The sequence below is a fragment of the Heteronotia binoei genome, chromosome 1 (genome assembly GCF_032191835.1).
Source record: "Heteronotia binoei isolate CCM8104 ecotype False Entrance Well chromosome 1, APGP_CSIRO_Hbin_v1, whole genome shotgun sequence".
Classification (NCBI taxonomy): Eukaryota; Metazoa; Chordata; class Lepidosauria; order Squamata; family Gekkonidae; genus Heteronotia; species Heteronotia binoei.
In genome coordinates this window covers 229,813,936-229,826,489 of record NC_083223.1, presented here as the reverse complement: position 1 = coordinate 229,826,489, position 12,554 = coordinate 229,813,936, and the positions used below count along the sequence as shown (strand labels likewise).

Genomic DNA, 12,554 nt, shown 5'->3' with positions numbered 1-12,554 from the left:
ATACAGTCTTTTTCTCTGTTGACTTTTGTAACTCATATACTTTGGTGTGGATATCATATTTTGGGGAGAGGGATTCCTCTTTTCATATTTTTCTTCCTAAAGGTCTTGTTTTTAAGCGTTATCATTTTACCAGCTGTTAAAAAAAAAAAGAAAATCCATCCATTCTGAGGAAAGGAAACAAGTCAGGCCTTTAATGATACTGGAACAGATGTGGAATTCTATTATACTTTGTTATATGCTGACGGAGGAAGAAAACCAGCTGTAGCAGAAGGGGTGAATCACCAAAAAACAAGCAAACAATAAATTTAAAAATTGTAGCATAGTAGCATGGGTTTTGTCCAAAATTTCACATACATAACCTCTCTCATTGGTGGTGGTGTTGTTCAGTCGCACAGTCAAGTCCGACTCTTTGCAACCCCATGGACAAAGTCACGCCAGGCCCTCCTGTCTTCCACCATCCTCTAAAGTCTGCTCAAATTCATGTTTGTTACGCAGTAAAGCTGTCCAGCCATCTCATCTTTTGCCGTCCCCTTCTTCTTTGCCTTCTGTCTTTCCAAGCATCAGGATCTTCTCCAGTGAGTGCTCCCTTCTCATTTGGTGGCCAAAGTATTTGAGCTTCAGCTTCAGCATCTGACCTTCCAGGGAACAGTCTGGGTTGATTTCCCTTAGGACTGACTGATTTGATCTTCTTGCAGTCCAAGCAACTCTCAAGATTCTTCTCCAGCACCACATCTCAAAAGCATCTATTCTTCTGTGGTCGGCCTTCCTTATGGTCCAGCTCTCACAGCCATGCATTAAGAACATAAGACAAGCCATGTTGAATCAGGCCAATGGCCCATCCAGTCCAACACTCTGTTTCACACAGTGGCAAAAAAAAAAGGAGGTTCACAAGTGGGGCTAGAAGGCCTTCCACTTTGCCCCCCCCCCCCGCACCAAGAATACAGAGCATCACTGCCCCAGACAGTTCCAATAATATGCTGTGGCTAATAGCCACTGATGGATCTCTGCTTCATATTTTTATCCAGTCCCCTCTTGAAGCTGGCTATGCTTGTAGCCGCCACCACCTCCTGTGGCAGTGAATTCCACATGTTAATCACCCTTTGGGTGAAGCACTACTTCCTTTTATCTGTTCTAATCCTACTGCTCAGAAATTTCAGCAATTTACTTCTTTCTCTCAGCAATTTACTTCTTTCTCTACCTTCTCCATACCATGCATTGTCTTGTAAACCTCTATCATGTCACCTCGCAGTTGACATTTCTCCAAGCTAAAGAGCCGCAAGCATTTTAATCTTTCTTCATAGGGAAAGTGTTCCAACCCTTTAATCATTCTAGTTGCCCTTTTCTGGACTTTCTCCAATGCTATAATATCCTTTTTGAGGTGCGGTGACCAGAATTGTACACTGTATTCTGAATGAGACTGCACCATCGATTTATACAGGGGCATTATGATACTGGCTGATTTGTTTTAAATTCCCTTCCTAATAATTCCCAGCATGGCATTGGCCTTTTTTTATTGCAAACGCACACTGTCTTGACATTTTCGGTGAGTTATCTACAATGACCCCAAGATCTCTCTCTTGGTCAGTCTCTGCCAGTTCATACCCCATCAACTTGTATTTGTAGCTGGGATTTTTGGCCCCGATGTGCATTACTTTGCACTTGTCCACATTGAACTTCATCTGCCCCATTGACGCTCACTCACCCAGCCTCAACAGATCCCTTTGGACTGCCTCACAATCCTCTCTAGTTCTTACCACCCTAAACAATTTAGTGTCATCTGCAAACTTAGCCACTTCATTGCTTACTCCCAACTCCAAATCATTAATGAACAAGTTAAAGAGCATGGGACCCAGTACTGAGCCCTGCAGCACCCCACTGTTTACCGTCTTCCACTGCAAAGATTGCCCATTTATATGTTTCCTATTAATTAGCCATTACTACTGGGAATACCATCGCTTTGACTATACAGACTTTTGTTGTCAGGTTGATGCCTCTACTTTTTATTATACTGCCCAGGTTCACCATAGCTGTCCTCCCAAGGAGCAAACATCTTTTAATTTCATTGCTACAGTCTCCATCTGCAGTGATCTTGGACCCCAGAAATGTGAAGTCTGTCACTACTTCCATGTCTTCCCCTTCTATTTGCTAAGGTGTGATGGGGCTGGATGCCATGATCTTAGTTTTTTTGATGTTGAGTTTCAAGCCTACTTTTGTGCTCTCCACTTTCACCCTCAACAAGAGGTTCTTCAGGTCCTCCTCACTTTCTGCCATCAGAGTGGTGTCATCTGCATAACTGAGATTGTTGATGTTTTTCCCTGCAATCTTAATTCCTGTTTGTGCTTCATCCAGGCCAGCATTCCGCATATAAATTAAATAAGCAGGGTGACAATATACATCCTTGTCGAACTCCTTTTCCTATTCTAAACCAATAAGTTGTTCCATATCCCGTTCTGACAGATGCTTCTTGACCCTTATACAGGTTTCTCAGTAGACATGTGAGGTGGTCTGGTACTCCCATCTCTTTAAGGACTTGCCACAGTTTGTTGTGATCCACATAATCAAAGGCTTTAGCGTAGTCAATGCAACAGAAATAAACGTTTTTCTGATACTCCCGTGCTTTCTCCATAATCCAGCGAATGCTGGCAATTTGATCTCTAGTTCCTCTACCTCTCCGAAACCCAGCTTGAACTGATCTTTTCCAATCCTGTGGCCACTGTTTCATTTTCCAGATTTGTTGACATAATGTGTGCATCACTTTAACAGCATCATCTTTTAGGACTTTGAATAGCTCAGCTGGGATACAGTCATCTCCACTCGCTTTGTTGTTAGTAATGCTTTCTAAGGCCCATTTGACTCGCACTCCAGGATGTCTGGCTCAAGGTCAGTGATTTCACTGTCATGGTTGTCAAGGACATTGAGATCCTTCTTGTATAATTCTTCTGTGTATTCTTGCCACCTCTTCTTGATCTCTTCTGCTTCTGTTAGGTCCATACCATTTTTGTCCTTTATCATGGCCATCTTTGCACAAAACGTTCCCTTGATTTCTCCAATTTTCTTGAAGAGATCTCTTGTCCTTCCCATTCTGTTATTTTCCTCTATTGCTTTGCATTGTTCCTTCTGGAAGGCCTCCTTATCTCTCCTTGCTGTTCTCTGGAAATCTGCATTCAGTTGGGTGAATCTTTTCTTTTCACCGTTGCCTTTCGCTTTCCTTCTTTCCTCAGCTATTTGTAAAGCCTCATCAGACAGCCACTTTGCTATCTTGCATTTCTTTTTCTTTGGGATGGTGCTGATTGCTGCCTTCTGTACAATGTCACGAACCTCCATCCATAGTTCTTCAGGCACTCTGTCTATCAACTCTAGTCCCTTAAACCTATTCTTCACCTCCACTGTATATTCATAAGGAATGTGATCAAGGTCAACCCTGAATGGCCTAATGGCTTCCCCAGTTTTCTTCGGTTTAAGCCTGAATTTTGCAATGAGTAGCTCATGATCTGAGCTGCAGTCAGCTCCAGGACTTGTTTTTGCTGACTGCGAGGAGCTTCTCCATCTTTGACTGCAGAGTATATAATAAATATGATTTCCGTGTTGCCCATCAGGTGATGTCCATGTGTAGAGTCACCTTTTAGGTTGTTGGAAGAGGGTGTTCACTATGACCACCTTGTTCTCTTGACAAAACGCTATTAGCCTTTGCCCGGCTTCATTTTGTTCTCCAAGGCCAAACTTGTCAGTTGTTCCGGTTACCTTTTGACTTCCCACTTTGGCATGAGGAGGACATCTTTTTTTGGTGTTAATTCTAAAAGCAGCAGCAAAAGTCTAGAAGCAGCAAATTGAGCTTTTTTTAAAAGATGCAATTCCTCATAAGTGCTACTGATCTTAACTGAAATTCCTTTCAATTTTCATGCTTCAGTATACAATTGCCAATATTGGGACTAATCCTGAATGTTCTTCATTAAAAGAAGGAAGAACATTCAGAATTAGTCCCAATGCCCCCCCCCCCCCCGAGCTGCAGTTGGCAAGTGATAATGTTAACCTCTGTGTCACTTGCTAACTTTTGATTGTCACAGAAGCAGGTCAGGACATCCCCCCCCCCCCCCCCGCTCAGGTTGGTTGGCAAATTTAAATTTAAGAAGCACTCATCAGAAGCACCTACATTTTTTCTTGAAATTTGTTTTTGGTGACGGTCAAGGAATATGTGAGCCTTCTGAGAAATTTAATTTAATAACCTGACTCTTTTTTTCACTTTCACTGAAATTTTGACAGATGTATGTTGGCCAGTCCTGACAGGAATCAGGTAGGGTTGCCAGCCTCCAGGTGGGGCCTGGAGATCTTTCACTTTTACAACTGATATCCAGATGGCAGAGATCAGCTCCCCTGGAGAAAATGACTGCTTTGAAGGATGAATTCTGGCACTGTACCATGCTGAAGCACCTCCTCTCTCTAAATCACACCCTCTTCCAGACCTACCCCCAAAGTCTCCAGGTATTTTCCAATACAAATCTGGCAACCCTACAGCAGTGTGTACAATTTTTTTTTTTTGGCCCAAGGAGTTTAAAAAAGTTCCTTCCCTCTTTCCTAGCTAAACTTTAGAATATGTTTTGACATAATTCTCCCTTGTGCTATGAAAGGAGATGTTTTGAGGAAAAGATGGAGAGATCTGCAGGGCAAGACCTTGTTTATTGTCCTTGCGGCAGGGTCAGCCTGAGGGTTTCTGCAACTCCAGCCAAAATAATGTTTTTGCCTCCATCTTCCTTGTTGCTTGTGTGCTGAGCAGCATAACAATAGGCCATTAAATGATTACAAATTTGACTGAGATGCTCTGTTCTTATTTCCACTTTTAATGTCAGTCACTTCTATCCTTTCTCTCCTTTACACATATGTCCATGTCCCAGGCAGCCAATAAAGATCACAAGGGATATATTATTAGATCATCTGACAAGCTGTTAAGCAGTTTCCGTGCCGCTCCCTCGAAAGCCCAGGTAGTCTTCTCTCTCACCCACCCCCCTGACTTTTGCATGGCTGAGGCTGGCACGCTTCAGTTTGGTGTTGTGATTAAGTGCGCAGAATCTAATCTGTGAGAACCAAGTTTGAGTCCCCACTCCTCCATGTACAGCCAGCTGGGTGACAGAGTCAGCCATAGTTCTCTCTGGGCGTTTTCGCACTGACCTTCAAGTAGCGCGACCACCCTCTTCACACCGGAGGATCTGCCCGGATTTCGCACAAGAAGCGCCGGCGCACCCAAAAGAGCCGGCTACTTCCGTCGCGAAACCCGCTCAAACGGAAACTGCCAAGAAGCAGGAAAACGTTTGAGCGGGTTTCGCGACGGAAGTAGCCGGCTCTTTTGGGTGCGCCGGCGCTTCTTGTGCGAAATCCGGGCAGATCCTCCGGTGTGAAGAGGGTGGTCGCGCCATTTGAAGGTCAGTGCGAAAACGCCCTCAGAGTTGTTCTCTAAAGAGTCATTCTCAAAAGAGCTCTCTGAGTGCCACCTACCTCACAGGGTGTCTGTTGTGGGGAGAGGAAGGGAAAAGAGATGGTTAACTGCTCTGAGACTCCAAGTGAAGGGTGGGATATAAATCCAAACTCTTGTTCTTCTCTTCTGTTTTGGCACTCCAGCTGATTGCTTAGTTTGGGCTGTCCTTGCTTTGCAGAACTGAAGATCCTAGACATGCCAGTGTATCCAAAATGCCCATGCAAGGTGTGAGGATAAGCATAGTCTCTCGGATTAGAATACTCATCTGTTTTACCTCGTTGGCATCTTGGGAGGTCAGCAGTGAGATTCAAAGGCCCCTTTGGCTGCTCTGGCATTGGTGGTGAATGAAGACTGCTGTGGTTTATCTAGGGGAACCAGGATGAGAAATGTGGGGACATATCAAAAGCCTAGCTCATTGAAAGGAACATAGAGAATTTGTTTTGCTTGATGAGTGATGCTTAAGATGAAATCGGAAGCTCAGTGCCATTTGCCAGCTGGCCTACAATTGCTCATTTAACAACTGTCTTAGCTCAAGATGTGACTTAAAATTACTATGTTAAATACACATCTAGGAGATTTTTGATATGCAGTTTTTAAATCCAGTGTAGACTGGATTCATATGTCTTCTGATCATCAGCAAACATCTTGTTGCCAATCATTGTACAAAAATAAGTGGACTGCTTGGAAACTTTGCTGTGGTTAAATCTGGAATTACTATTACAACCAGAGATACGGGATCATAGCAACTGAGCAGTCAAGAGAAGTTTGGATTACTGATGTTAAAGTGATGCAAGGGGAGGAAAAAATTAAAATTAGCACCGAAGTAGGGAGTCCTTGGTCTCTAGATATAAATAAGCTCAGTTAGGAAATGACAGAAAGTACCAAAGCCTATCATGGCAGCTGGAAGCTGCTGTTAGACTGAGCCAGGATTTACAAGCCTAACAATTAAACCAGGATCCACTTGCTTTATGGTAACTAGAGCCTGTCCAGGTCTGTGATTGCTCAGTCCTCATAGTCTTGTTCAAGTGCAGGAGGGCTGTGCAACACCAGCCTAGGTGAGTATGGGCAATATGAAGGTGCAGGACTGGCCAGGCCTGCTCTAAATAATACCTTATCCCCTTCCTTGACCATCAGGACAGCATGCTCTGCCTTCTGTATCTCAAGCCCCAGCTTTCTGTCTCTGATTCCAGGGACCCATATCTAAACAACTAAATTTCTAGGTCTGAATTCAGTGCAATACCTTCAGCCCTTCCCTGCCTCTGTCAATCATTCTTGCATAAAAATGGTACAGGTGTTAATTGTGCATTCACTTGCTATTAATCCATACATATACAAATCAGTATTCTTACATCTTCATTGGTAAGAACCACAGTCATGAAATGCTGGGACTAACAGCCCTTTGGTTCAGTCTTTATCTTGCAGCACCCAGTGGCACTGAAAACAATAGCACAGAGGAGTAAACTATGCTAAAGTATCTTATGAGCCACCCATTGATGAGCAGGGTTGTGAAGCTGCATTAAGAGCTAAGAAATGCATGTGTAGCTGTTACTCATGAGTCATGACATGTCTCAGCACTGCAGGACATGGTAACCTTGTTTTAGAAGCGTAAAGGAATGGAAACCTGTTAGGAAATGCTAGACATATTCTGTGAAGTGCATAATCCATTTTGGAATTGATTTGAAGAACGGATTTACAGCCAAAGAGCGAGTAGTTGAAGATTGCCTTCTTGTGATTTTCTGATAGGCTTCTCACGAGACACATATTAAATAGATGTTTGTCAGTACTGGCTGCACCACTTTGATCTTTCTAGTGACAATGCCCGCTACATTTTCTTTTTCTTTGTCCTTTTTTTTCTTATCAAGAATTGCAGAATTGTGAATTGGGCTTTTAATGTCCCTCAAGAAAAGTGCTAGATTTGGATTTCTATCTTTTAAAGTAGGAATTTACAGCAGGTACGAAAGATGTTAACCTTCCTGAAAACGTCCCTGGATTCCTGCAGCTCTGCATTTGTTTTAACATTCTGGTTGTTTCAGAAATCTTTTGTGGTATTGCCACAATTTGACTTATGCCCATCAGGACTGAAATTTGACATGCAAATTGCATGGGAATGAGAAACACTTGCACAATGCAGATAGCTCCCAAACCTCCTGTGGCAGCCATATTTTGCAATAAGAACAAGAATGGCAATAGTGGTTGGCAGCCTGAATGGAGCTCCTGCCTTTCTCATACCTAGAACACTTTCTATATTGGCTACTCTCAAGTTCACTGAAAATTATGGATGCACAGTAAACTTAGGAAAGGATTATTCTGACCCCACATGACAAACATGTTATAGTTTTAGCCTAGAGTAAGAGCTCTTTTTCTAGCAGGAGCTCCTCTGCATATTAGGCCATGCCCCCCTGATGTAGCCAATCCTCCAAGAGCTTAGAGGGTTCTTCATACAGGACCTACTGTAAGCTCCAGGAGGATTGGCAGAAAAAGAGTCCTGCCTAGGGTTAATAGTCAAAGTAGATTATTCAGAAGGCATTATAGAACAAGTTGTCATATATAGCGATAATAGCAACAGTTCACCACAGATTTAAGTATATTCAAGCTTATTAAGACCAATGGCCACAATCCAGCGTTGAGTTTTTTGTCCTTCAAGAAGTTCAGGAATGTTGACTTTACAGAATTGTACATTGTATCATTGCTGGCAAGTTTATGTGGAGCTAAATGTTTCCTGAATCATGACAAATATATCTTATCCATTTATAGCATGTGAGCCAAAATGCCCTCAAAACGAGGTTGGGGAATTGACAGGTAGGCACCTGGCTTAAACAGGATCTTTTAATCTATGTATACAGGATACATGTCCAGAAATTATTGCTTAAAATTACCAGGGACACTAATTAAGTAAAAACAATTAAAATTTATTATAGAAAAATATAGACACACATACAAGATGAATAACTCATAAAACATACATACAGTCCTAAGAAAAATAGAGAGTCGGAGATAACACAAGGATGGACAAACGGTGATAATTGCCGATCGTAGTCTTCAAGGAAGGCTCCAATGGCGACGAATGAGGACTAGGGGGAGGGGACCCTCAACTGATCAGGAATCGGGGATGTATCTAGACTGCGGAACTGAGGTACTGCTAGATGCACACCTTTGAGGAGCTGGGTCACAGGTTATAAGGACTACCTTGAGCCCTTAGGGGATGGGAGGTACAGGGGCGGATGACAGTGGTCAGCTGGTACATGACCTCAGAAAACGGGGAGGCTCTGCAGTGACCATAAGGGCTGGACTTCTGCGGTAGCCAATAGCCAGTTAATTGGTGAGCCTTGATTGGATGCTCATAGGTAGCCAATGAGCAGACTTAGCCTTAGTTACCTGATTGGACTTCCAGGTAACAATGGGCCAAGAGAGGCTCCAGGATGACCATTAAGGGAAAGAATGGGAAAAATTGCTAAGGTGGGGGGGTACTTAAGGACTGATTGATAACAAAAAAAATCTTTAAAATAAGGACTGAAAAGTGAAAGGAAAATGCTTGAAAATGGGAATTTATTATAAAGAAAGCTCTAGAATATTTGTATCACTATTCATTTCCAGTCATGCTGGAGAAGAACAGAAAGAAAGGCGCTTTAGTTTGAAGCTACAGTCTCCCCCCTGCAGCTGATTAAGCTGCGTGCAAGAAAGTTTGAGGTTGATTTGTGTGGCCATTTTGATGGAGATAAACATTAGTCAGTGGTTCTTTTCTCCCAATGTCCTTAAACCACTAAGAAGCGAATGACATTTGCTGCTGTTCTGGGCACCCTTTAAATAATAATCACAATATCTTCAATTGCCAGTTATGGAAAGGACTGTTTTAAGTTCATTGGGGTAGGCAGTTTGCAAACTCATCACATCATGACAGTTTGATCACTTTCCGATCATCAGCCAATAGTGGCAATTATGTGTAAATTCACACAGAGCAGCACAGTTGTTAAAATATAGCCCTTTATCCCAAAGGAAGCAAGCTTCTGTTATTCACTTCATTCCATGCTACCCATTACTCTGCTATTTGTCTTCTCTTGTTCTTGCTCGGTTCTCTTGATATGTGTTTCTTTTTCTTGTTGAAATTTTATAAGCTCATTGGGTCTCAGCTCTGTATTTTATTGCTCATGATTCTCTGTAAATTGTCACTTAAATTTATTGAAACAGCATTAAAACTAATACTTAGAAGAACTGCACTTGGGAATGATTCAAGCAGAACTACATTCCCATTTTACTTTGTGTGTGTGTGTTTGTGTGTGTGTGTGAGAGAGAAAGCAATCTCTCACTATAAGGAACCTGCTTTGGAATGAACTTCTGAAAATTTGGGGGAGTCTGAGAACAGATAGTGGGCACCACAAAAAGAGTGGAGTGGGCAAATGATGAGAGTTTCAGCAAACTATTAAGAGACTCCAAGCCAATGGTCCTCCTATGATGGAGGCAGCTATTTTCAAAGGGGGGGGGGTTCCAAATAGAGAATGGTGATGAATTGGAGAAAAGGATTGGCTCTTTGCTTTGGGGATGAGATGCTTTGGGTAAGACACAAGTGGTCACCAGGAAACACATCCGCAGGCACCATGGCACTCACAGCATCAGTTGGGGATCACTTTATGCTACCAAAAAGGGGAATGAGAGCCTCTGTATATAAAAGATCAGGAATAAGCCCTCTTCCATGGGACCCAATCTATGGAGCTAATTTACCTACCAGCAAGATGTATGACCGGAGACAGCTCAATCAATGATACTTTGTTTTACAAATATTTAATTGTCATGCAATAAGATTCAGCAATGGACAGTACTTGATTATTGATATGCACTGGTAATTACTAGCTCATGTTTTGTATTTGTATTTGATATCTGCCAGCTCATGAGATTTCATCATTAAATCCAACAAAAATCAAGATGATTAAGAAATTAAATCTAAATCCCTTGAATTTTGAAGTCAAATAAATCATTCAAAATTTTAATTTCAAAATTAATATTTCATAATAGAAATCTGAAATGTCACAAATCAAATTTGACTCTTTTTTTTTTTTTGCTCTATTTAATTTTGGCTCCACACTAAAGTAAACATGCACTGAAACTGAGCACAAGTCTTATTCCTCCTAGTTATGCAATTAAGCATATGAACAAGGTTTTGGGGTTTTTTAAAAATTATTTGACTAGGGGGAAAGCCCATTGTGAAGAAAAATACAACAAGCTCTAGAAAGAGGGTGTGGGCGAGTGCTCCCCACCCTTGCTGTCTTCCCATCCACTCAAGTGAAGGCCTCTGGCTCACACATTTTTGTCTCAGCTCAGGAAGGCTGGCCCCAGAACATTCCCCGGATGCTCCCCCCAAATTCCAAAGCTTTACAAAAAGTTCCTTATAATTTTGAATCAGACATTATATGTGGAAACAAACTGTTTTCTTCCTAATTTTCACTGAAGTAAATTTGGAGCAGATGTCCAGTGGTTTGCAGCATTCATTAAATATGATGGAAGTCCATCTTTGGTGTTTATTTACTCACATTTTATTTTAAAAACGTAGTGATGGTGCTTATGAAAAGGAAGAAAAATGTAATTAACTTTGTTTTAATTTTTTGTGAATAATTCTGTTTTAAGTTTCACTGATTCAGAACTTTCTTTTTTCCCCCACCCCTGTGTTTCTATCCCTCTTTTCCCTCTTATATAGGCAAAGAAGAATACATTGCAACGTTCAAAGGATCAGAGTATTTCTGCTACGACTTGTCCCAGAATCCTATACAGAGCAGCAGTGACGAAATAACTCTTTCCTTTAAAACACTTCAGAGGAATGGACTAATGCTTCACACTGGGAAATCAGCTGATTATGTCAACCTTGCCCTGAAAAATGGAGCTGTCTCCTTGGTTATTAATTTGGGCTCAGGGGCCTTTGAAGCGCTGGTGGAACCTGTGAATGGGAAATTTAATGACAATGCCTGGCATGATGTCAAAGTAACCAGGAATCTGCGTCAGGTAACAGTACAATGGATACAGCAATAACTGACTTTGCTTCTGCCACAGCTAAGTGTTTGGTGATCTTGTAATTAGAGCAACATGCCATTGAGTGCTTAGCAGACCTTTGAAATGTAGTGTTCAACATATTAGCAAGAGCTGGATCATTCCAACCACTCATGAGCACAGGCACACCTAGAAAGCTGGTTTGGTTCAGGGTTGCTTTGAACTGCCTGTTGATTGTAATCATAGTGACCAAGCATCTGGCAGTCTTTTCTTACAGAATTTATCATAGGATATGGTTTTTTTCTGCTGCTGAAACTCAGTTGCTGTTTTTTAATCTGTTGGAATCCATGACTCTTACTTGAATAAATCTTAGATGGAAAACAGAAATAATAAAGAAGGAATCATTTATATCTATAACAAAACTATAGATATAAAAGAGCCATCGCACACCCACAGGCACAACCACCTTTGTAGAAGCAGAGTGTTCTAGGAGCCAGTATTAAAACCCTAAAAACATCAACAATTGAAGAGTTTTGGATTTTTAAAATCTCAGTGATTATTTAGTTATTTATTCTGGCATTATCACAGGCTTTGTTACTAGTCCAGTTTAATATCTACAACATCTACGTCTATGGTAAGATATGAGCATATTACTAGGTTCAGATATAGCATTGTATCAGATTTGGTTGTGGGGGAGTCCCATTCACTTGGCAGTGGAGCTTTTCAGCCTCACTTCATGGTTTCTGGCACCTTTTATTTGAGCTTAACCAGTATGGAAGCAACCATGGAGGATGCAGCACCTGTAGCGCTTGTTTTGGTAGCTTCTAGCATTACAATAGTGCAAAGAGTTGTGTTTTCTTTTATAACCCTTGAAGAGTAAGAAGTAAAAGGAAGCTTGCAGCGAGTGGGAGGCACCCAAATTTAAAATGGTGGATGACTGCTGCAAATTACTTTTCATTGCACTACTTGAACTGCAAGAAGGAGCAGTGCAAGTAATAGGGTTGCCAGCCTTCAGGTAGGGCCTGAAGATCTCCCGCTTTTACAACTGATCTCCAGCTGGCAGAGGTCAGCTCCCCTGGAGAAAATGGCTGCTTTGGAGGGTAGACTCTATGGC

At 41.8% G+C, this 12,554-nt stretch overlaps 1 protein-coding gene across 6 annotated transcripts in view; it reads left to right on the top strand.

The window, feature by feature from the left end:
• Window positions 1-12,554, top strand: part of NRXN1 (neurexin 1) — a 1,496,060-nt gene that overhangs the window by 489,704 nt on the left and 993,802 nt on the right. For all 6 annotated transcript variants that reach the window (XM_060249064.1, XM_060249053.1, XM_060249035.1 and 3 more), the window contains one exon: window positions 11,154-11,455. In XM_060249064.1, the coding sequence (XP_060105047.1) occupies window positions 11,154-11,455 (302 nt within the window). The remainder of the gene's footprint in view (window positions 1-11,153; window positions 11,456-12,554) is intronic.